At 35.7% G+C, this 25,823-nt stretch overlaps 1 protein-coding gene across 2 annotated transcripts in view; it reads left to right on the plus strand.

Annotated features, from left to right (window-relative positions):
* st8sia5 (ST8 alpha-N-acetyl-neuraminide alpha-2,8-sialyltransferase 5) overlaps positions 1-24,758 on the plus strand; it is a 31,091-nt gene extending 6,333 nt beyond the window's left edge. The window contains exons 2-8 of one of the 2 annotated variants that reach the window (XM_088629117.1): positions 2,892-2,999; positions 9,503-9,595; positions 10,048-10,134; positions 12,095-12,239; positions 13,818-13,930; positions 14,387-14,479; positions 23,806-24,758. In XM_088629117.1, the coding sequence (XP_088485243.1) occupies positions 2,892-2,999; positions 9,503-9,595; positions 10,048-10,134; positions 12,095-12,239; positions 13,818-13,930; positions 14,387-14,479; positions 23,806-24,268 (1,102 nt within the window). In that variant the 3' untranslated portion in view covers positions 24,269-24,758. The remainder of the gene's footprint in view (positions 1-2,891; positions 3,000-9,502; positions 9,596-10,047; positions 10,135-12,094; positions 12,240-13,817; positions 13,931-14,386; positions 14,480-23,805) is intronic. The other variant, XM_088629118.1, reaches the window with a different exon arrangement.
* Positions 24,759-25,823: the final 1,065 nt, after the last annotated feature.

Genomic DNA, 25,823 nt, shown 5'->3' on the forward strand with positions numbered 1-25,823 from the left:
TTAATCATAAACTGATTATCTGCTTAGAGGTATTAAGTCAGAAATAATGGAACAAATTCTTAATTAGCAAGTTGAGGGGATACAGCATAAATCTCTCTTTGCTGAAGTTGTTGGAAGTATTATAGTACTTTAACTAGGTTTTTTTTAAAGCTAAGGACTGAGTGCAGAAAAAAAGTGTAAATAAGCCAGCAGTTTAATTACATGCATCTGTTAGCACTGATGACTAAGAGCCCAGTAGGACCAAAATACAGCAGACGGAGTGGTCACCCAGGACCAGAACCGAGAACTATTCCTTTTAATCACATACAGTATAGGAATTTAGTATATATGATCTGTCCAAAAATTACCATCCTATGAGATCTGACATCTCTGAAATGTCAAACGCAAAGCTCTCTCATAACTCCATACTGCAGAGTCATGATATTGATGAGACACATAAAAACTGTAGATGATCTTTAAAAACTGTCAGATTGACCATTGCACTATAAACTCCCTTCGCATCTGGTGTAGTTTAAGATGGGGTGTAGGTGACCAATAAAGCAAGTGAATAATGAGCTCAACTGAGCTTTACTGTCTGAAATACATACTGTATACATTTCCTCTCATTTATTCTTACATTTTAGGAGTCATTTGTTTAAGTTTCATGCTTTAATAAAAGGTAGGTTCTATATAACTTACTTTAAACAGACATAAAGATAAGTTCTTTAAACAAGTAACAGCAGTAATGTAAAACAGTACAGTAAAAAGTAAAACAGTGCATATTCAGGTATTTTATATAGGTACAGTAGCTGAATCAGCCTGCATAGGCTGTAAAGTAACATAAAGGTTTATTACACGCTAAAAAAGAAACATTTTTTAAAGACACCCAAAGAAGGCTCCACAACTGAAATGTGTTTCTTTTCTTTTCCTTTCAGCCTGAAATAACCCTCTACCTGTTCCTTTACATATACAACCTATATTTAGACTTCCAAAAAGCATTGACTCATCTAAGTTTACTCTTTCAGATTCTTGGGTATTTTATGGATACTTTTAAAAATGTGCAATATTTAAATTCTAGAATTACAGAATATCAGTAATGTATTTTACTGAGTATATTCAAGTAGGTAGCATGTGTAGGCTGCAAAGGAACAAGTAAAGATTTATTCCACACTGAAAGGAAAAGAAAATAGACACAACATTTTTTTTAAGAAACCTGAAGACGGCTCCAAAGCTGAAATTTTGTTTTCTTTTCAGCATAGAATAAACCTTTACCTGTTCCAGAACAGCATATTTTCTTTACTACTGTTTCTGAAGCATTTTGCGTTCTCTCTGCAGTTGTAACATAATGTACGAAAAGCAAGCCTGTTAATAATTCATTTAAACCATGTTGATTTGTTGACAGCATACTGTACGTGCTTTTTTTCTCTAACAAAATAGCACTCAAGAAATACAACTGTTCTACTTAATTTAACTCAGTTGTTTAAAGATCAGTTGTTGGTGATTTAGAAAATTGCATCCTAAATTATACGAAAATGTTTCAGAAATTGCTTAATGTGAAATTTCAAATTATACCAGGCTGTTTCTGCCTATTGACATAATGGTTTGAGGAATCTATGGATAAATGTACATTTCTAATTAAATTTGAACTGCATATGGACCAAATGCTTTAAGATGTTAGGTGAAGATATGTAGTACATTACTGGCAATAAATGTCATCAGCAAATTCACTATCAGAGAAGGTAAAGAAAAAAACCTGCGTCATCTAAAAGCTATTTTCTTTAGTCTTTACATGGTATTTTTTGTCATCATTACAGCACTCTCTAAATAATAATTCTGAAACCTACAGTGTATAAGGTCATCATGATGTATACTGTAGGTTGTAACTTGTCAAAAGTAAAAATTGAGCTAAACAGGATGAAATTAATGAAACTATATCATAGGTAATCATGCGTTGTGGAACAATACGAATCTTTATGTACTTATATAAATCTTTACATATGGGATTTGATCATATTCAATTCATAATTGTAACAGACATCTGCCAATTTTTTCTCTTACCAGAAATCCTTTTTTTTCCCCTTGTGACCATGGCCCAGACACATATCACATTCCTACAAAGCATCTCAAAATTAAAGCATTGTTTTTACTCAGGTTGAGTAATGTCATGATTTTTTGTTTGGAGACTTGTTGGGCAAAAGTCCATAAAGTAGAAGTATGCAGACATATGCAATCTCTTTGTAGTGCTTGATTGTGGATCCCAGAATTGTAAGAATTCAAAAAAACAAAATATTGATGAGTTACAGTAATTACTAAAGCAGCAGAGCATCATCTCTAAATACAGTCATAGCCTTCTATTTTAAAATTCCAGATGTATTACATAGAACAATTATTTCAGCTATGGTGCCTGTGTTGTCCATGTCCTGTTTGTATTTTGAGTCACACATGCTCTGGTACATGAAGTCCATCTCATCTCTGATTCTCTTGATCTTTCTCTTTTCTGGTCAGTCTGTCCTTCTGTCTTCACTCAGATCTCCCATCATTTCCAAGGGAGCTTCAGTGCTGCCATAAAATGTTTGAAAATACATACAAAAAACCTCCAATTTATGATTTTTGTTATTTGTAACTATTTGAATTGCCAACGATTGTGCAGCAGTTTCTGCTGTCATTTTGTTTGGGTTGACACAAATGTATTGCGCGATAGAAATACGGATAGCTTTCCATTTTTTAAATGTGTTTTTGAAAGCTCTCACCTTCATATCTGAAAATACGTTTTTAAAAACCAATTTAAACATGTCAAATAAGATGGAGAAGAAATCTTTACATTTAAAAAAAATGAATCACTGTATGTATGGGGGTTTTTAAAAACATAAACGTAAATAAATCAAATACCAACTGACTCATTTTCTTATTAGTGGGCTACAGTTTAGCCGGCACAATGGAGACGAATCGACAAATTGGACCGGGACCATTAATTTCACGGATGAAGGAGCACAGAAGCCTGCCAGAAATGGAAAAAAAAGGTACCTTTCCAAATTAAATGACTGTACTTTTGAAAAAGAGAGTGATTGAGAGAGAGAAGAGCTATGGGCACCTTGCATGTGTTATTGAAGTTCTTCCACTCCTCCCCTTTCCCTTTTAGAGTATCAATAGTTAAATTCAATTGCATAATACTCAATGTCATATATTTATGATTGGAATATCAGCTTAGCAAGCAGTTCAATGAGCATCACAATTAGTGTTCACAAATGATTCCAGTTGGAAGACAAATGTCCACAGAATAATTAAAATAACATTGTTGTTATTGCAAGTTCTGGTTTCTCAGCACAAGGCTTAGATATTTTATTTGTAGCAATAGCACTACACACTCCACTGACTTCTGTCCCCCTCACAACAGATACAGAGGATACTGAAACCACATATCACCTTAACCAGCCAAAGAAGTGTCACTGTCTTAAGAGAGCTGGAGTGCTCACATTTAATAATAGAGAGAAAAACCAGAGTTCTTGTACTAACTCTCCACACTGAGCTCTCAATGTACAAAAAAACCCCAACAACAAATACACATAGGCAAGCATGCAGTCTTTGGGACAACATTAGTCCATTGCGATACTTTTCAAATTAAGGAGTTTTTATGCTTTATATCAGGGAGAATTTCTGAATCTGTTCTGTTACCCTGTTGTTAGAGGTAGTTGCACTATACTGTATATTTTCTCACTATTAAGTGAGATAATATAATATAGTGAGATAATAAAGTAACATTTATTATCTTATTATTAAAGCCCCTGATTCCCTTCTTAATTTGTTCTTCATTTTTTGAAGAACTAAAAAAAATAAAAAATATTTTTCTATATGAATTCTTCTTTCTGTCTCTCACTGCCATTCATTCCTCCATTTAAAGCTCACCTCATATTGCTTTTCTGTACAAAGCAGGTTAAACTTATGTACCTGGGAGTCATCTAAGCAATTGAGCGTTCATTTACTTTTGCAGTTAATTGTATTCTTCCTGAAAGTGGAGGATGGAGAAAGATTAAGAAAAAGATGAAAATGCCTATCTAAACTGGACTTTCCCCCTTAATAAACATACAGTTTTGCATCTTGTGTTAGGATAGCAAGCATTTGTGAAGAAAGATGGAATTTCAAAGCTGTGAATTTCATGCTTTGCAAATTTGCAAATAGAGCATGGACACCCATTCAGTAGAATGGTAATAATTTATTGAGGTTTTGACTGTTGCCCTTTTCTTAGCCTCTGAAAGCTGGAGATAAAGAGATCTTAAAATTATATGTAATTTTAAAGGAACATCCTTTAGTAACTGAAATGATAGAAAGAAACCAAATGCAAGTATTTGCTGTACATTGGAATGGCTTTCTGATAGGAAACTTGCGATTTTGTCGTCTCAGTCAGGGGCCACTGCTACAGAAGTACCAGAGTAGGATCTTGAATACTCTTCCTAGGACATGGTCAGTTTTGAAGACTGCACTACTGAGGTTCTGCAGACAGACCTTGGACAACTTGTGGATTCAGGGCTATAGGCCTGATCGTTGCTATTGACATTTGCCTGCGTAGCCTTCCTCCAGCTAATTACCAATGTGTAATGACAATTGTTTGATGTGACAGAGGAATAGGTTGATCCTAGAACAGGAATGGTCTGTATACTGTATTTTGAATTTCTAATAACTAGAAAGAGAATGTCTACTATAAAACTGCAGTTCACCATGTTCACTTACATTCAAGTGTTCCAGGAAACATTCTTCAGTCTTACAACTCACTAGTTACATCATATCAATAGGCAGAAGAAGCTGTGACTGTGTATAAGCACTGTTGTATTAATGACACAGACTTTAGAAAGCTCGGCGGACCATGTGTAATGTTTATTTTTTTTCTTAGGGGATCCTTATAAGATAAGATCACTTTATTAGCCATATACAATTTCTTGCATTACGAATTTGTCTTTTCACATACCCCAGCTTGCTCTCCATGAGACACACAGGCAGACAGTCAGGGAGAGAGAAGCTTTTTGGGGTCAGAGTGCAGGGTCAGCCATTTATATGGCAGCTGGGGTTAAGGGCCTTTCTCAGGGGTCCAACGGAGTAGGATTCCTCTGCTGGCCATGAGATTTGAACCGGCAACCACAATGCCACCACTTCATTATTTGCAGGAGCAATATACCGTGTACCGTAGTTACAGTATCTCGACTTAGTCCTAGAACATTGTGCTTCATAAACATCATAAACAGCTACTCTGATAAAATCGGGAATCTAGACAGTTCTATTGGAGTAGAAGCAAATATAAAATACACATTTATACACAGTATGTGTTATGAAAAATAAGTAGTATCAACATAAATAATAGTACTGTATGTGCAGCATTTGAAACAGTGTGTTCCTTTCCAATAAACAAGGGCCGGCACAAAGATCCTCTCAGAATCCTCTCAAAATGAATAACATAATAAATATTAAAGTTCTTATTACCTGTATTAATATTTGTTTAGGTGTTTAGGATTTCCTTTCTCTATAGCAACAGGGTTGTGTATTTATTATTTAAGCATAGTTACAAATGACATAATTAAACATGAAAATAAATTTGTATGTACAGTACAGTGTACTTTGCCCAATAGTTAATTAAACTCAGTAAATCACATCAACAATGTGTCTGCTATTGTAAGAGACACAATTTAATAGACTAGCTTGAATGTTTTACATCATTTGTACTACAGTACATTTCTGAAAGGAAACTTGATTCAGTAAATTTTACATACTGTTGTTCTTCAGAGGTACAAGCTTTTTAAAGAAAAAGCATTAACATTTCTAAGTTTGTATCTTTCATTACTAAGAACAGTTTTAGTAATATTATGATGTCCAACATTTGAATGCTAACAAATAGGAGGTAGTTGTTCCATTCTAAATTATATTTAGGCTGTTTGTGTTTAAGGCCAACAATCATTGCAAATGTAGAGACCCATGTTCTATGTAGAAATAAAGAGTTATTTTTATTCTAGACAGAACTCTTTACCTTTGTATATAGTTCAACAGAAAAGACCCACGCCTTCAATTATGATGGGATGAAGTGGCAATAACCTGAAATTTAATCCCCAGAATGTACATCTGAAGCTGAATATCAGTGCTTCTTTATCTCCTCTGAAACCATTACCTTGTTCAGTACATCTGCATTGCAACCCTTCACACAGTGTATGTCAGTGAGCCAGGCATTTTCTACAGCCAGAAAGGATCGATACTATTATCCATTACAAACCCATTTAAATATTGCAGCAGTCACATAAAATTTATATGGTTACACAGCTATTCATTTTCATGCTGTTTTTTCATTCAGGTGTCATTTTTACTAGACACTTTTAAAAAGAAATATTGTAGGTTTGAACGGCTGTTATTTCTTAGAAACGAGCACATGGAATCATTTCTAGAGAAAAACACCTATTGCTAAATACTTTGCGTATTTACAATGGGAATGCCAGTAATTTTGTCACTATTTTCTATGAAAAATCAGTGTAAGTTTTGAGGAAAATGACTTGATATAAATGGGAATTCCCAGGTATCATGGTGGTGCAGTGGTTAGCATTGCTGCCCTGTAGTATTGAGGCCCTGGATTCAATTCCAGACCTGGGGTGCTGTCTGTGTGGAGTTTGTATGTTCTTCCTGTGTTCTTGTTGGCTTTCTCTGGGTGCTCTGGTTTCCTCCCACAGTCCAAAGACATACTGGTAGGTTAATTGACTTTTGGGAAAATTGGCCCTGGGGTGCCAATGTATACCTGTCTGTGTTTGTGTCTGTCCTGTGATGGACTTGTGAACCCCGCCTTGTGAACTCCATTGCTTGCTCTGGCTCCCCTGCAGCCCTGAATTGGATGAAACGGTCAAAAAATGGATGGATGGACAAATGAGGCTTCCTCAGCACACATGTGAGAGGAGCTGGCCTCTGAGCCAGGGGAAAAAAATGCAATGCAGGGAAACATCCAGTGAGTCATTGAACACAATGAGTCCTTCTTCAACAGTAAAATGATGTTCTGACAGTGTAAATTTACACTTTACATGCAATCATTCATTTGAGATTTCAGATTAAGATTTCAATATGTTTTAATATGTACGTTTTGTGTCTAGGGAAAAGGCTATTTTTTATTTGACATAAAAATCTCTCACAGCACTATGGGAAAATGTCTGGTATCCACAGAACTTTACTTGTTTTTCAGAAGACATACTATTACCTGATTTATTATTAAAGGGAGACATGTTACATTTCTTTTTTTACTTTAGTTAGATTTAAATGAAGATGTACAATTAATGGCTTATGGGTTACCAGAGGATTTTTGTAAGGCAAATTAAATGGATTATCTTTTTAGGATACATTTATGGGCAAGGGGGTGCATTATTTTGAGGTTTTATAACTTAATAATATAAAGACACGTGTTTTGTTATTTATTCAAGAGACACTTGAATCTGAAAACCATATAGCTGCAGAAAAAAAGCAAGAGAAATATGTTTGTCAAATCTTTGCATAACGTTCTGTGCCATTCATTGTTCAGGAACAAGAATGTCAGTTTTGGCTGCTGTAAAACAGAAGTGAACAAGTGGGCACAGCTTACAGTGTAAAATATATGCAGTATAGAATATGAAAACTATGTTTGCCTGTTTGAGTTAAACTGTTAAAATAGGTGACATTATAATAGCTGTGTATATACAGTATATGTAAAGTATGCTTCTGAAACACTTAAGGGACTTAGCATGTCTTCATCCCTATTGGACAATGCTAAACAGTTAATATGTTAGACTATGTGATATACCTGAAGAAAACAGTCGGCCTTATGTCACCTGTTTGTACTTTATTATGAAATGTTCAAAAACAAATGTTATGTTCTTTTGAGTCTTCACATGGAAAGGTGTTATGCAAATTGTATAAAATATACAACCATTTTCAACCACAACCATCCCACATTTCAATCGAAGAATGTTGAGACATTCAACAAGAATTTGCAAGGGCATTTATCCCATCCATCATAACAATACTAAAGCAATGCTGCCATCTGATAGGAAGTATTCATTAACAAATCCATGCACTTTTATCCATGTGTATCAATTCGATGACAAGTGTGTGACGGGCTCAGGTATTAAGCTGCACATCAACCTCTACGGCTGCTAGCACCGTTGGGCATCAGGAAGATCCAGCAACCTGATTACAGACATAAAGCACCCTCTTGTTTAAAAACTTATCATAGCTTTGCTGCATGAATGTTTTCTCATCAATGTTTACAACAGTCTCCTAGATACTGGTAAATGGAGGTGTTTCACATTCTGTGTCTCATATAACATACTGTATGTGCATACAAGAGAAGCTCAAAATCTTTGATCAGAACTCTGGAAAGGAATGACACTGGTTTTGTAGTGGTGTTGCACAGTGCACAGTGAGAGCTGTCAATTATAATCTCACTTCATAACATTATATTAATACATATACACATTTGTATTGTAACACAAACCTCAACTTCATAATTCCATCATATTTCCATGCAATTTCGTTCACCCACACATGACAAGCTTCATTCAAGACTATTTGCATCATCCTGGGTTCAAAGGCATTTATTGTATCACCAGATCTTTTCACAGTCATCATCATCTTCCATGAATTAGTGAAACGGACGTGCCAGTTATTTTACAGATTGAACTGAGTAACACTCTTTAGTCATCATTTACAACATCTCTGCCACTTTGCAGCAGACTATTTGCATAGTTCAGTGTCTCATGTAACTTTGTTAGTCTGTGCAGAAACATCTTTAAGAAAGATGAAATGTGTATCCCTGAGTGGATCAACTAGTAAAGAGATTTTTCCTGGAGCACATTCTGAACCCTGGGGTCCAATTGTCACCTGTTTATGCCTGGACCTTGCCATTAGTTGTGGCTAGGATTTTCCAGGGAGAGGGCTTTCCTCAGTTTGACCAAGGTTTCCTTGAAATTTAAACACACTTTCCTAGGTCTTGCCACTCTCTTGAAAACATACAGTAAGGTAAGTTGAAAACTTGCTGCTTCCGTTATCACTGCTCCAGTATATCTCCCATAAGGCAGTGTGGAGCTCACAGTGAGTTAGACAATGAAAGGCTGAAATAAGTGGATATACTAGAGAGTACATCACAGGTCCATATTTGCCCCATATGGAACAAGAACTGCTATAGCATTAAAAGCTGAGTTGAGAAATAATCAGTTACTACAAACCAAGCTTGTAAAGAGGGTGTAAAATGGAAAATTCCCTCTGTTTCTGACTGAATTTAACTTTATTCTGTCTAATGTTTTGAATCTTGAATTTATTTGATGTTGCATTTGTAGAATTGGCGAAATTGCTAAAATAAAAAAATGGAAGTGTTGAGAATCAATGTAGAAAATAATCTGCTGTAGTATTAGAAATGAAAAATCTAAATATCTTCATTGGGCTCATGTTTGGAATCATTAAGAGAACTGTGGTGAAGTATTATCAATTGTTTTTAATATCTTAAAAGTTGGGCATTTCTTGTTCTTTTTTTGTGCAGGTACTTTGAGTTTTACGAAGGCCCTTATGATTTTAACTCCACAACGTGCAGGGAGCTCAGGCAGGAGATCATTAATGTGAAGGTTCTTTCTATGTGAGTATTTACCAAATATGCATGCAGACTAAATGACATTGAATTAAAATTGTCAATGTTTTACCAAAGTAAAAACTTTCAATACATGCACACTAATACATCATGCTTTCCTACATACATACTGTATAAAGCACATATTTACATCAAGAAAAATATGTGTGATTTATCTTAAAGTATAGAAGCTGTTAAAACTTAAAATTGTAGCAGAGATTATCAGAGAATATTAAAGTAAAAAAAAACATCATATTTGATTACCAGGTAAACTCTTCTCTCAGTCATCAGACAATTCTTATCTTAATGCATTCATTCTCCTCTGTCCTGTTTGGTTTCCACTCTTTCTCTGAGGGATAAACAATCCAAGATTCTGGTGTAACTAACCACTGTGAATGAATTACTGTACATTCATTTGTAACAAAATCTACTGTCTATTGCATCATTCCTTTATCAATCAGGGTGAAGACATCTGAGCTGTTTGATAGATGGAGGAGTCTACAGGTGTGTAAATGGGAGCTTAACAAAACAGAGGCCAATGCTTTTAAGTAAGTATCTCTAAGCAGCAGACTCATTAGCTTGCCTAATACAGTAATCACTTTGCAAATAGGAAATCAGATTGGTTTATTGTTGGCTATAATTACTGTACTTTCTGGCCGTGGGGTCAGTGTAGGTTCCTTATTTAGGCTTGATTTTGCTGATCACTGTGACAGTAGATTACATTATGAGTTATTTTACTTTTGACTAATATCATGCCTGATTCTGTACTCATGTGACTTCATTCCAGGAATCATTTGCTGCCTTTTTAACTTTTTTCTTATGTCAGAATTAAGACTTTTTAAAGCACCTCTGAGAGATTTGGGAAGATTATTTTGAGATTAGCAATAATCCTGAAATGACTCTTAATTCATTATGTGGGGTTACTAAATGTTTTGTAATGAGCTCGTATGCTGATTGTACTGTATTTCTAATGTGGACAAAAAACACAAGAGGATTATTTGGTTTGAAACTGCAATACTGTATTTGCAAAAAATATAAATCACAATATATAACTTCCAAATTAGTAAAGAGCTGGCTAATGTGAAAAGTGAATTTAAAATTGTTACCAGTATTAGTCCAGAATTCCTATATCCCACTGGACAAAACATTTCTACTATAGACACGCTGAATGCCCAAGTAGGCTATTTTCATTAAGACTGAAACCCAACTATTTGGCTTCTGTTTGAGTGGATCAAGGGAAATACATATAATAAACCTGTACAGTTAATTTAGGTTTGCCAAGACATTTCTATTATACTGCTATACATCTGTTTTTGGTACAGTCATGGACACATTAACTGTTATTGCGTCAGCTGAACTCTAAAAAAGCTGAGCTTTGAGTTGGTCATATACTGTAACTATAAAAGAGATAAAAGCAGATGCTCAATTTACACAGAAGCAGGGATGTCCTAGTTTAGGTGGTGTTCTGCTTGAGCTGTTACTGGCAGGTTGTGAGTAGGTTAACTCTTTAACTCTTATTTAACTCTTTTTGTGAACTGTCTTTTTTATACAGCTTTTCATAAAGAGGCAAAGACCCATTATAATGCTGTAGGCCAGTATGGGTATTAAACTCAGATATAAAAATACTGGATTTAAACAAATTGTCTATGTAATTAATTAGTAATATGTCATGAATTAACAAGGTTTTGGAAAACTTGAAGATTCTGATGAACTATACCCCCTCTTTTGTATTCTGGAAAATGTCAATCAGATATTTCATTGCATGGGAATCTATAAAAAACTTGGGTTTCCTGCCATTTATTTGAACAGTATGATCTGTGTTCCTTTACCATTATTTTCTGGATCTCGCATTCAACTCGGACTGTTGCACCTCCACGTTGTCGTTTTAATATCATTCTCACCCAGTGGCTGACCAAAATATTTCAACAGTCAGTACAAAGGGTCTCTTCTGTATGACCTTCTTCTCTAATCTTCTTCAGCTAATCTGTTTTTAATTTCTATATCAAATGTCTGCAATGTTTCTGATGCTATACCAGTGGTACCAGATGTGTCAGAGATGGGCTGACTGCGGAGTATTGGGATCCGATGCGGGGCTCTTCGGTAGTGGATCCCGCAGCACTGGGTTCACTTCCTGGGGTGCTGCCTGCGTGGCGTTTTTAAGTTCTCCTTTAGAACTGTGTTTAGTTTGGTTTTCTCCCACAGTCAAAAAACATACTGGTAGTTTCTTTGGCTTTTGGGTAAAATTGGCCCTGCTGTGAATGTGTGCTTTTTTGTGTCTATGCCCTACAATGGACTGGCATTCTGTCCAGGCTGTATCCTGCATTGAGGCCGAGTCTCGTCCTCTACCCTTTATTGGATAAAGCAGTTAGAAAGTGGGTGGATTAATAGTCATCATTATAGTAGACTTTCAATGACACTGATTCCTAATCTAATCACTGATCAGTGTTACGGCATAGTCATTTGAAATGGTCCTTGCTCTATTAGTTTAGGTTTCTTTTTCCTTCGCAGGACTTCCCTGTCTCGTTGCTGCAATGCTCCTTCCTTTCTGTTTACTACCAAGCGAAACACCCCCTCAGGAACCAAGCTTCGGTACGAGGTGGACACCAGCGGAATCTTACACATCAGCTCAGAGATATTCAAAATGTTTCCAAACGTAAGTGGCTTCCCTACACAAAAATACTAAACCCAGAAACCTTTTTTTGTGTTAATAGCATCACATAAGTGCAAGTTTTATTTTTATTAGAACCAGTAAAATAGACTACTGTCATTTGACATGCAATCCATCACCTAGGCTTGCATGACCAGCTCTTTTTGTTTGTTAGTGCAATGTCTGAAGTATTCATTGCTTTTGTTTAATGAGACAGTAGGTAGACGTAAATCAGAAGCTTGGAAGTCCATTCAACTCAAAGGAAATAATCCCTTCAAGACTGGTAAAAAAACATTGATTTATTCATAAGTATAACAATATGAGTTTGCTCCAATTTAAAATGTTTTTTTTTTACCTTCAAACCTATCTGTATGTTGAGGACATATTATTAGATATTAATAGATATTAAAAGCATGCTTAATTATGGTGGACTTTATTGTGGAGTATTACTGTGTACTGTTGGAGTTATACTGAGGTTTTACCCAGGAATGAGTGACTTCTGACATTAATGAAACATTTGCTGGGACTTCATTGGCTGGTGTGAAATTTCATTACTTCTGATCTAATCCAAGATCATTCAAGCTAGGCTGATTCGTCTTTTTCAGATTTTTAAGGGACGGCAAATCTTTACTGGTACTGCATGCAGTACTCTTGATTTCTTTGATATGCATTCCTCTTCAGTGTCCAGAACAGCAGTAATCTACATTAACTTCTGAACTGAACTTATATGTAAGATTGAAAAATTGCTAGACTGCTTATACCAAAGCATGTCTTTGCCCATTTACAGTATGTCAAACTCTATACATACTTTTGTAAATAGCAGAAAAATGCCCAATTGTCAAGGGCATCAATGCGGTTCATCTTGTAAAAGGTTCAGTCTAAAGTGCTGAAGCCCACTAACTGATAATGGAAATCCAAGCCATTCTATGTGCCACAAACAGTAGTAATTAAGCCATGCTGAGTCATCTGTGGAGCCCCAAGTCAACACAATGCAGAAAACTCTTTATTGCACTTTACACCTGCTGTACCAAGTGCTGGTACTTGAACTTGATATTAGAATTCAGTTGCTATTATGAAAAGAAGTCCTGGGGGATGTGAATGTGTGGTCCTCATCTCTTTCTGACAGACATAGCAACTAAAAACCAAAGCACATTATTTGATCCTATTTCGTTGGAGGTTGAAATGGATTAATGGATTTACATATCTAGGCAAGATGGAAATAAATTCCAGTGCATTAATAAATACAGTAAGTGGCTCCTACAGCTTCATAGTTTTATTTGTTTAGCATATTTAAGTAAAAAAAATCAGCACCACTTTATAGTATGGATGTGAGTTTTTTAGCTAACTCTGGTGCAGCTTAAGAGCTGTGCACTGTCATTGTTCAGTATAGCTGTGTTTTCTGGAGGAATATGTTCAGAGTAGTGGTGCAGCAACAGAGTCTCTACCCCAGGTATGAGCCCATAACCTCGCAGGCAGAAATCGAGAACTCTTACTGCTGCTCTACACTGGCGATGGAGTGGGGTGTGCATGAAATTTTAAAACTATAGAAGTAAAGCTGTTCTTTTTTTCATTTTTCTCCTATAGGATATGCCATACACAAAATCCCAGTTCAAGCGATGTGCAGTGATTGGTAATGGGGGAATCATAAAGAACAGCAAGTGTGGGAAAGAGATTGATTCAGCAGACTTTGTCTTTAGGTAATTTAAATTAATTTGAATTGCTGTTCTTAAGATCAAAGCCTTATCAGAGTAGAATATTATTTTACTGTATTTAATGACACATGATATCCAAGAGGGAGAAACAGAATTAATTCAACAGAGATAAGAAATAGTAATATAATAATAATAAATAATGATATAATAATAATAATAATAATAATAATAATAATAATAATAATAATAATAATAATAGTAAGTATACATCTGTAATAAATGCATGTTTAACAGGAATGGGTTTCATGCGAATTGCATCTTATTCTTTTTTTATTTATTCTTACTCATGAAAGGAGAAATCATACAGGTATGTCTAATATAGGTTTCTTTGTAGTGAACTGCAGCCAGTTACAGTATTACCACATTTCCTTACCAGTGCTGCATTCATGTGATAGGTGTTCAGTTCAAATGAGAATGGTTTCTCTATCTTTTCTTTCAAAGGTGCAACATACCACCCATCTCAGAGAAATATGCAGTGGATGTTGGGTACAAGACAGGCATTGTGACAATAAACCCAAGCATAATCACTGAAAGGTAAATAATTAATAATAATTAATTAATAACACTTTTCTGGGCACTCCACTCAAAGCACAGGTAATGGGGACTCCCCTCCACCAACACCAATGTGCAGCATCCACCTGGATGATGCGAAGGCAGCCATGGGTTGCCAGAACGCTCACCACACATCAGCTATTAGTGGGGAGGAGAACAGATTGATGAAGGCAGTTCATAGATGGGGATTATTAGGAGGCCATGATTGGTAAGGGCCAATGGGAAATTTGGCCAGGACGCCAGGGTTACACCCCTACTCTTTTGGAGAAACTCCCTGGGATTTTTAATTACCACAGAGTGGACCTCGGTTTTACATCTCATCCGAAGGACAGCGCCTGTTTACAGTATAGTGTCCCCGTCACTATATTGGGGCATTAGGACCCACATGGACCACAGGGTGAGTACCCCCCGTTGGCCCCACTAACACCTCTTCCAGTTCCAGTTCCAGTTCAATTCTTCTTTTGAAGGTATCCTTCTATGAAAAGTCTTGCACATGTCAAAAGCACAGTAAAACGGTTCTAAACTTTTTATCTTGTGCAGGATGTTTGTCTGGTTTAATAATTCTGCAAATGCTTATATCCCTAAAGATTTTTACACCACTGGCTAAAAAATGTCGAATCTTTGGCCAGTTATGGACCATCAGCAAATGACAGCCCAGACTGTAGAACTGAACTTGAATGCTGAACAAGTGCCCCTACTATCTCAGATTTACATTTTTTTTTTCTCTCTAATGGGTAAAAACAGCAAGTGATGTTTAATACTTGATGGTGGTGTGAAAGGGAATATTTTTTTTAATGCATGTGGATATATTTAATTTCTAGGATATGGAAAGGGTTGTACAATCACTAAGGTTCAGTTAAACTGCAGACTATGATTACTTGGCTTTGGAGCTGAGAGAGGTAACAAAATTCAGCAAAATGTGTGCTCCTTCACTAAAAGAGTGTCTCTATGGTGATTTCAGGTAAATAGTGTATGTGAAAGGCACAGTACACTGAGGGTCATTCAATTATCATGAACTATTTCAAGTTTAAAATGTATGTAGATGTTTAAAAAAATAATATTTATAGCTCAGTAGAACACATGTGGTTCCATAAAAATATGAGTCATCAATAGATCAATTCCAGATTAAAGCATAAAACTCTTTGGTTTAAAGTGTAGTACTTGCACCTGTTTTTTAATACGTAGTTAGCCATACAAGTAGGACAAAAGAATAATGTATCTTACATTCACTTTTGAATGATATGGAGGTGCATCACCTGGAAAACACTGTTAACTTCAGTACTGATTCTCTCTTCCCTCTTTTTTATTTGTCACTCAGCCTCAAGTCAAAAAAGAATCTGAAATGAAGATGAATATAAAATTTATATCTCTTTCCATCTCATATTTATTATTCAGACTGTATGATCTTGTAGGTTAGAGATTAACCTACAATGTTTCTATGGTAACTGAATTAGAACATTTCAAGGCAGGTTTGTATGGTGAATTTGAACATAAAATACATTTACAGTTTTTCCAGTTTTGTATCAGTTCATTAGTTTTGAAGCGTCCATTTGATTCCAAGAATCATGTTTTGCACCAGCACTTGGAAGTGTGGGAACGTTCTTTAAGTTCTTTATGACTGAGATGCCCGAATTATAGCTGAATTCTCATATTTGAGGACATTGTTAAATCGATAAATACTGACACTCAAAGTTGAAAAAAGCAGAAACTGTCACTAAAATGAAAGCCACCACATGTTCAGTTCATCTTATTGTCTGTGTTTTGCCGTGTTCATATTTTGCAATTTTTTGTTCCATTGACAGACATATTATCAAGGAATTTTTAACACTTGGGAATGTACCCCTCAGATCTTGCAATTATTATTCTTCTTTTTAAAAAGCGGAACTTCAGCATACTAAGCGGTTAAAGACCAATAGCTAACAATTTTTGGCAAAGGTTCTAAAAAGAGCTATTGCTGTTTAATTACAAGATCACTCATTTGCAAATTAGCTGTATGAGTCACTTCACCTTACAGTTTACAGTTCAGATCGATGCACAGGACACTGTCAGCTCTTGTTGGGGATAATAATGATCTGTTGCTGACTCTGTTTTTACTCACATTCTTGCCCTACTGGACATCAGTGCTGCGTGTGAAACTGTTGATCATTCTTTCTTGCTGAATAGATTAGTGGTCATTGTTCCTCTGTAACAAATGTGATCATGTCAGGTGCCCCACAGGGCCAAGAAGTATGGTATGAATTTTCATTTCCATGCTGATGATTGATGACGCCCAAATTTATTTTCAAGTTCTAATGTCAGAAGTCAGGAAGTTAAGAATGTTGTGAAGGTACTGTACTGTATACTTTTTGTAACAATGTCCATATCTACATCTATCCCAATCTGAGGCAGAAAAGTTCAATATGTGCGGAGAATGTAGCTGCTCAGATATTACCTATAACTAAAATATACTGCATGAGCCATTGCAGCTTCCTTGCACTGGGTTGTTAATAAAATTCGAACTACTCCTTCTCAGCCTTTGCCACGTGGCTGGTTTAGCTCCTGACTACATCAACTGTTAACTCCCTATAATTTTATTATTTTGCTCCAAAGCTGTGGAATAGTCTCCTAACCCTTATCAGAACCTGCACTCACTTTTCTAGCTATTAATTTTGTATTATATACTCTGTTAATTGGTGTATATTTGCCTCCTTTGTTTCAACATGCCTTTATATAATGGATCATGAAAGGGTTTATGTAACAAATATTATTAGAATTTGCCATAAGTTTGAAATGTGTCCGTTTCCTTAGCGTTCTAATGCCCCACTATACATTAATTAACATTGTGAGGCATATCTGCAGCCAAGACAGCAGTATGTGTATGTCCTACTCATGCTTGATTAAGCAGTTATCTATTTCTGTATCAAAGAAACAGGCTGTGGGGTGTTCTCTCCCAGTGAAATGCCTGGTCAAGTTCTATACTGTATGATAATTCTATAATTCTATGGTAAAAACATATTGGATATTTTCTCAATCATATTCATTTTAATTTTCATACAAAGGGATTTACAATGTCTAAAATATCATAACAAATTAATAGTTGCAAAGAAGAGAGTGGAATTCTTGTCATCCAGCTCATTTGTGTGTTTTTTTCTGATGAAATGATTTCCTCCAGGGTGTCAGGTTCAACAACATGGCTGGGCAGCGTGATCCACATTCCCGCTGCCAATTCTGTAAAGAAAACTAGATAGATGAAGTAGATTGAGCAAGGGTATTTAAACTCTATTCTAAAAGCTTGAGACCGTGTAATTCTTCACCACAACCTTACTTTGGTGTTGTATCATTTTTAATATTCCTTCAATTTTTCAATACCATAAATACCTCCCCCTACAATAGAAAATATAGTTGTCTGGAATGTGTGTAATGGTTGTTTACTGCATATGGTGATTTACTTTGTAGTTATTTCTTGACTGCTGTCTAACACAAAAGGATTCCTCAGACATATTTGGGATATTTGGGGACATCTGTTCGTAGTCACAGTGCTTGTAGATTGGAGACACTCCATCTCTCTCATTCTGCACCCTGTTGAGCTCCTGCTGCCACATCTGTTAGCAAAATTACAATTCTGATCTTAAAACAACCCAACTGTGCTATATTGAGCTTTTACCATGCTTGAGTTCCCTATTTGTGATTATGATGCTATTCTGTAGAACAGCCTTTTATAAAGTATATTAGAAAATATAATGGTAATGAAAGCAAAGAAAATGACGCATGTTAAGGCAATAGACAAATGTATTTTTCTAAAAAAAAACAAGCATAACCAATGATGCACTATCCCAGGAGATAGTGAGTGAGTTAAGAAGAAGTGTGCTAATAAGAAGCAAAGGGTAGATCTCTTTATGATTATAGACCAGTATTTTCTTCAGGAACATGGAGATATTTTATGTAAAATATTAAAATATAATACAATAGAAATGATTATCTTACAGTATACTGATAAAGTTAATTGGATTTTAGTTTCTGTACTTGTTATTTAACATGGAAATATGCCCAGGGGGACTGTCTTAAGGGTTTAGAAAGTCCCAGTGGATGTTTTCTTTGTATTTGCAGATGCAGAATAAAGCTTCTACTGTAACACGCAGGTCAGTCTATCCTTGAAATTACTTTTAGCCCTAATAATGACCTAATAATTTTCCTTACAAGTGTAGTGATTCATAGCCGTTCAGGGACGCCAAATATGTAATGTTAGTGGCTCTCTGAAGGCACCAGTTCTGTAGGGTTTGGGCATTTACTGAGACAATTATTAATTGTAGCAGTAAATCACAAAGTTGATTCTTTTGATGGCTTTAGAGTCCAACCATGCGACATAACTCAAACAACGCACACACACAGGTACTAATACACGAGGATACATTTATTAATACATAGAATATGCCTTAAACTAACAGATCTTATCGAGAGGGTTATCAGAATACAAAAGATATATATTCAATCAGTTACGAAGTGTTACACATATCAAGAGGACATACGTTCAGTATATCATTCATTTAGACCGTTTCGTAAAGTGAACTTGGTTACAACTTCTACATTAGATACTCAAAACAAGTACATAACTCTTAGGAATTAAATTGATATCAACTGGTTGGGATAACAATTGAATTCTCGAGCTGTAATGCATTGAAGTTAAATACTCATCCAATTTCTGGGGATTCAGATCTCCTGCGGGCACAAAGAAACAGTTGCAGGCTGTTGCTGTCCAATCCGCGCTCTCTGGCTCGGTGCCAGGTTGTGCTGTGCGGCTTGCGACGGTGCGCTGCTGATGCTCACTGTTGGCTTTAACTAGCAAAGTTTGTGCACAGGAGAAAAGATGACTGTGGGTCCCAGCAAGTCAGGAAGAGGACCGGTTCGTTCCTGATTAAGAGCTTGTTCTGAATAGTGATTCAGCTGTCCACAGTTCCGACCTGTTCACGAGGCCTGCTGCTGGTTACTCTCTGGCAACCTCCACTCTAGACTCTTAGAACAAAGGAAAGTTCTGGCACTCGGACACACTGGCCGTTCCGTGGTTGTCCGGGCTGAGTCTCAGGATGGTCAGGAGGCGCGCTGCGAGAATGTCCTGCCCTTGGGAGCCTTCTACTCCTGGGCCGTCCTGCCCTGGAATTCTCCTTTGAATTCCCTTTAGAACAGTCCACAGAATCCTCTCCAGAATCTCTTCTGAATCTTACTGAATCTCTCAGGCTCTCTGTGTTGCCTGTTTTTACCTGGAGGAACTTCAGCTCATTGATTGGCTGAAAGTTCCATGGGCATCAGAGTCCCACGTGGGTTACTCGGCCCTACCAGTCCCTGATTGGTTGATCAAGGTGAGATATGAGTCACTTACTCCTGACACTTAGGAATGCAGTCCAGATGTCCAACTGGCACTCCCTAGACAGATAGGCGCCAATGGATGACCATTGATCATGATAGCCAGGCTTAGCTAAGTGCATCCCCCTTTGGGAGCTGTCCTTATCAAACCTTAAATCAGCCTGCATGCATGAATAGTTTCTCTGTGGATGCACCACAGAGATGAACAAAGAAATGGGGCCTAATTTGGGAAAGCTCAGAAACACTTAATTCTTTCTTATTAATAAGCCTCGCCGCTACACAAGCAAGGCAGTGTATCTATTTTAATTCCCATTATCATAATTGTAATTAGAAACTACTATCCCAACACTTCACAGCTTGAAAAGGACAAATTAGACAAGAAACATTTCTCAATCAAATTGTTGCTGATTGGGGAAACTCAGAGTCTCAGAACACTGGACATTACAATTTCATGCTTGTGTGTACTCTGTTTTACCATTCTATTCTTTTACAAGTGAAAATGTTCAATCTGCAGAATTAGAGTACTGCTATCCCCTAATTAATATACTGTCAAAGTCTGCTTTAACTTTTTCAAGAATAGTTAGCTACCCATACAAAAACCTATATTTTGAAGCACTATTCTTCTTTAGTTCCAGTACTAAATATACTGTAGATTATTTTTATTTATAGTAGTTATTAATTTGTGTTTCCTCATAAATCGAGGTACCAAAACTGATATTGTATATGGCTGGTTGTGGCATATCATCAAATAAATGCAATTCTGCAAATATACTGTTATGGCCACCATCATTCACATAATGCTGGCACTCATTGTGCCTAGTGTTGATGGTCTGGCTGTTATTCAGTTTGTTTCTCATCTATTGGCTCAACTGTTATGTAACAGTACTAAAGCATCTGATGTTATCACATAACTTATGCAGTAAAACTGTACAAAATGCTGAAGGATCTATAAGGAAAGTTTATGCCTTTTATTACAGTTTCTCAGGACAATAAAGATCTGCTTTGACACAGTGTTTGTGACAAGATGGTATATGCCAAGCAACATATTTCAGATTGACAAAAACATTTTCATCCTACCTTTTTAGTGTTCCTGTTTATAACTTTTATAACTCCAGTTTTCTTTAAAATCTTGGACTGACTAAGCCATACATCTGACTACCTTCTCTCCAAATTCATCAGTAAAATTTTACATTGCCACAAAAATCAGTTTTTACATAATGGACTACAAAAGTGGACCTTAGAGTAAAGAATATTACCTGGAAAAATCATATTGTGAAGTTAAAAAGTAGTGATATGAGAATAAATTGGTGTATTGTGATACATTTATGTCTGGGACATAAAAATCAAATCCACATAATTTCCATACATGTAATGTGGAATCTAAATTTCTAAGCATACTGTAAGAACATCGTGTAGCTGAAATTTGTGTTCAATTATTTAATAAGAGTACTGAATTTGAAATAGCAAAAAAATATTTTTGAACAAACATATACATGGCATTTTGAGCTTATTCCTACTTTGATCCGATGGTGTACTTCAGTGGTTTTACCTTGGGGTAATTGTCAAGCTCACACAAAAAGCTTGTCTTGAGCTGAGCTGACCTTCGTGGTTATGTCATTGGAATGGCAGCCAGAGAAAAAAGAAACACAATCTAGGACTGAGGACTGACGACATAGCAGAAACCAGTTAAGTGTAGGGATAGACTATAATTAAACAGTAACAGACACTGTGAATGAAATCCCAATCAATGTCAATAACATACTGAATTGATCACACCCTTTCAACCCTTTTAGTGGCTCTCACAGTAAATACGTTATACATACTATCATGTCTTAGAGGCTATCTCATCACTATCCTTGCCAGATATAAATACCTTTTGTTTTCAGACAGAGATAACTCTGTTGTAAATCAGCATTATTATTAAAGTATTGTATCTGTGGGAGTAATTTAATCAAGACATAGTAGAGGAAGAATTTCTGAGATGTCTCTGTTTGATGTCTTTCTGTTGGTGTAGTCTCATACAGTATATTGTTTTAAGGTTTTCTGTATATTTTAAGATACATTGAGTTCATATTTAGCTAGCACTAGCACTACTAGTGGCATCAAAAAGTCTGCTTTTACAGTGTTGTACCACATAAGACCTCGTGGTTTATCATTTCAGACAGAATGCTTCAGACAGAAATGTTCAAATAGAAGATTTGACTCACAGATGGCTCTGGTGGATTATTTTCAAGGCTTCTTCTGGAATAAAGGAAAAAACACAACAAAAGATAGTTTGTTTTTTAATATAAAATTGTTTCATGCATTAATAGTACATATGTTTATATAAACATCTGAATTGTCTATTATGATTTAAAAGCCTTATCTTCAAGTAGGTATTTTTAAGCATGCCTCCAAACACCTTGGAGTTCAACTCCTGCTCGTCACATTTGCTGTTCTTGTCTGATTGATTTGATTGAAACTGACTTAAAATCAAAGTGATGGACTTGGTCTATAATTGGAAAAACATAACTTCCCTTTACATGAGCTATGTTTGATGCTCAGTGTTTTCAGTTTGACCTATTCTGAAAGCAAAAACCTTTTTACAATGAAAGGGCGTTTGGTGGATTGTAGAACATTATTGCATTATACAGAAATCATGTTCAGGTCAATCATGTTTATCCTTGTGGAAGTTAAACTGATTGTTGATTGAAATATGTAATTTACACGCATAAAAACTGGTTTACAGCTAAAATACAGACAGATCGTGTTGGCTTTTGGCTAGGACCAAAGCTACCGTACGTGTTCTACAGTTTACCAAAATGTAGGCTTCTTGCTTCTTCTCACATTAGATATTGACAAAATGTGAAGAGCTTGTTAAAAAGCTCTCATTATTAATCTCTTGTTATTTACTTAGAAATATGGTTTGATGAATGATGATTCAGGAAAAATAAAACAGATTGGAGACTGTCACTAAAACAACCCCCTAACCCCCAAAACTGTTTTAAATGCATGTTGTGAAACACAGGTTGAATTAAATAATCTGTCAGTACTTAGCTGCGTATTGTATTTACAACAATATATGATTAATTATACTTATTTTAAATTTCAAGCTACTAAAACTTAACCTACCAAGAGTTTAGTAATAGTTTTGTCAATGAAAGTGTTGGCTTAAACTTTTTTGTATGTATGGGAATGGATCTTCTTTATAATTAAAATTAAAAACTATGGGTATACAGTATATCAAAAAATATCCCAGTCATGCATTTCTATAAATATTCTATCAATATTACCACAGTATTTTTCCACAAGGCCATATAAGTGGACCATTCTTTAAATTATAGTCTTTGTTTTCCCTAAAATTAACTAAACTAGTAAAATTAGCAAACCAAATAAACTGAATTACAATGATTTCCATGACAGCTTGATTAAAAAGAAAAGCCTCTTCTCTGCCTATCTTTAAAAACGGTACACTGGTTTGCTATTAACAAAGTAACAGTTATAAAAATGCAGATTTATAAAATCTAGCAAATTTTAATCTGATGGAAGCATAAAAGCTATAGTCTGGGCCTGTGCATGCATTCACTGAAGAGATTCTTTTCAGCATGATTATGTGGAGCCCAGACATCTGTGTAATTAAAACTTCAAGATGCAGCTACAGTATAGTTTATAATACAAAGTGTTTTGCTATTCATGTATTCAAATTCTGCTCAATTTTCATGGATGTATGCAATTTATCGACTTACTGAAGGGGCAAATCTAATGAAAATGGCTTATTAAAAACCATTGGCTGTTTTACACACTAAATAGGAAATCATATGCAATAAACATATGTATAAAACTGCTTTATTGGTGTGCTGCATGTTATGTACTGTACATAAATCCGGAAAATAAAAAACAGTCATGGTTATTCTGCATCACATTTTATAGCATGTCAAATGTTGAAAAGTCCAAAGTTGCTATATTAAACTTTGTCTTGCACTCTTTGTCAGGTTTCAGAAGCTGGAGAAATGGAGGAGACCCTTCTACGAAGTGCTGCAAGCTTATGAGAATGCATCTATAGTGCTGCCAGCCTTTTATAATACTCGCAATACAGACGTCTCCTTCCGGGTCAAGTACGTCCTAGACGATTTCGACTCCCAGAAGTCCGTGTTCTACTTCCACCCCCAGTACCTCATCAATGTGCAGCGTTTCTGGATGATGCAGGGGGTGCGTGCAAAGCGGCTAAGCAGTGGACTGATGCTGGTCACAGCAGCCTTGGAGCTCTGCGAGGAGGTGCACCTCTACGGCTTCTGGGCCTTCCCCATGAACCCTTCCGGAATCTTCATCACTCACCATTACTATGACAATGTCAAGCCTCGGCCTGGGTTCCATTCCATGCCCAATGAGATCTTTAGCTTCCTGCATCTGCACAGCAGGGGCATCCTGCAGGTACACACCAGCCCCTGCAGGTGATGTCGTGTTGCTCGCCTTTGTTGATGTTTCCTTTCTGTATTTTAGGTCAAATATCAAGACTTTCTTTAATCAGTGTTCAAGGAAGATAATTTTTCGACAGCAGCGTGAGGCTGTATTCCTCAAAACGTGACTCTGCAGATATCTTCTATTTTTAAAAATAGAGCACAATAATTGTGTTTGCGTACCTATAATTGGATATTTTGAGTGAAATGTCAAATGTCTTAAATATATGACCGATTTATCTATGTATGCACACACACTTTTCTGTGCAGACAAACATTTGTAAGAATTACTGTGCACATTTTAGAATATTGCAAGAGTTGTCATTTATCAAACCCTACACACAAGAAAGCACTGACTTTACTGTAAACTCACCTTACATGACACTCAAATCAAATCTCAGATCATAGACTTTTGAGGCTGATTATCTTCTTAGAAAATGATTTTCTCAAACAGCCATTACCTGCAACAAAATAACAGAATAAAATGCTACTTGCTACATTGATGACTTCCATCACAGTTCTGAGACCCATTTTCTCAATATTCATCTTTACATGAATAATAACAAATTAAGAACAATTAAGACCATCCAAAAATTAAGTTAATCAGCACTTTTTCATGCACAGAATTTAAAAATGTTCAATTAAAAAATTTGATTTCATACAGTGTGTGCAGCAAGTCAAAAACACATAAGTAATGAAGTTCATTATGTGTGTGTAAACATAGATATTTTTAAGAAGTACATTGGCAGACATTCATGAAAACCTAATCCAAAATAATCATTTGGTGTTCTAAGAAGAAACAATAACATTATATCCATTCTACTTGCTCTGTGAAACAACAAAACTGTAAGTGCTAAATATTACACAAATGATTACACAGAAATATAATAATAACATTGGATTTTCTATAAATATTTCTACTGCATGTTATTTTATTTAAGAAGTCACAGATGGAAAAATAGCACAAAATACTTGCCCAACTAAAACAGACTTTCATTGTTAGCAAAAGGATTACTACTGCTTCACCAAGGGCTTTTTAGTAATCTGAGAGGCTGAGTAATGTTTATAATCAGACAGAGAATAAGGATTTAAAACTACACACAAATTGATTTTCAATTACTATTTTTATTGCTGGAAATTGAATTGAATCATTTAATATATACACCTGTGATGCTTTAATTGCATAGATATGAAATATTAAATCAATGCAATTCTTACTGTGATATGACTACATACAGGAAACATGAATAATAAGCATTTCTTTAAAAACTGGAAAAGAAAATGATACATATGTGGTTTGATCAGCAGTCTCTCTGTCAACTTCTCTGTACTTTTCCAAAACAAGGGACTAAAAGCAAACTACCAGCACACTTCTGCAACTGATATTATTTAATGCATGTAAAAGCAAGCTTTTATTTTGAAACACATGTTCTTTAATAATCTAAGACACTTGTTCTGTCCATAAATAGTTTTAGGGTATTGATTTATTGTGTTATTGTACTTATACTTTTATGTACTCATTGTAAATGAACTAATGTCTAAGCAAACTATAA

Source organism: Lepisosteus platostomus, chromosome 4 (genome assembly GCF_059453375.1).
Source record: "Lepisosteus platostomus isolate fLepPlt1 chromosome 4, fLepPlt1.hap1, whole genome shotgun sequence".
NCBI classification, from domain to species: domain Eukaryota; kingdom Metazoa; phylum Chordata; class Actinopteri; order Semionotiformes; family Lepisosteidae; genus Lepisosteus; species Lepisosteus platostomus.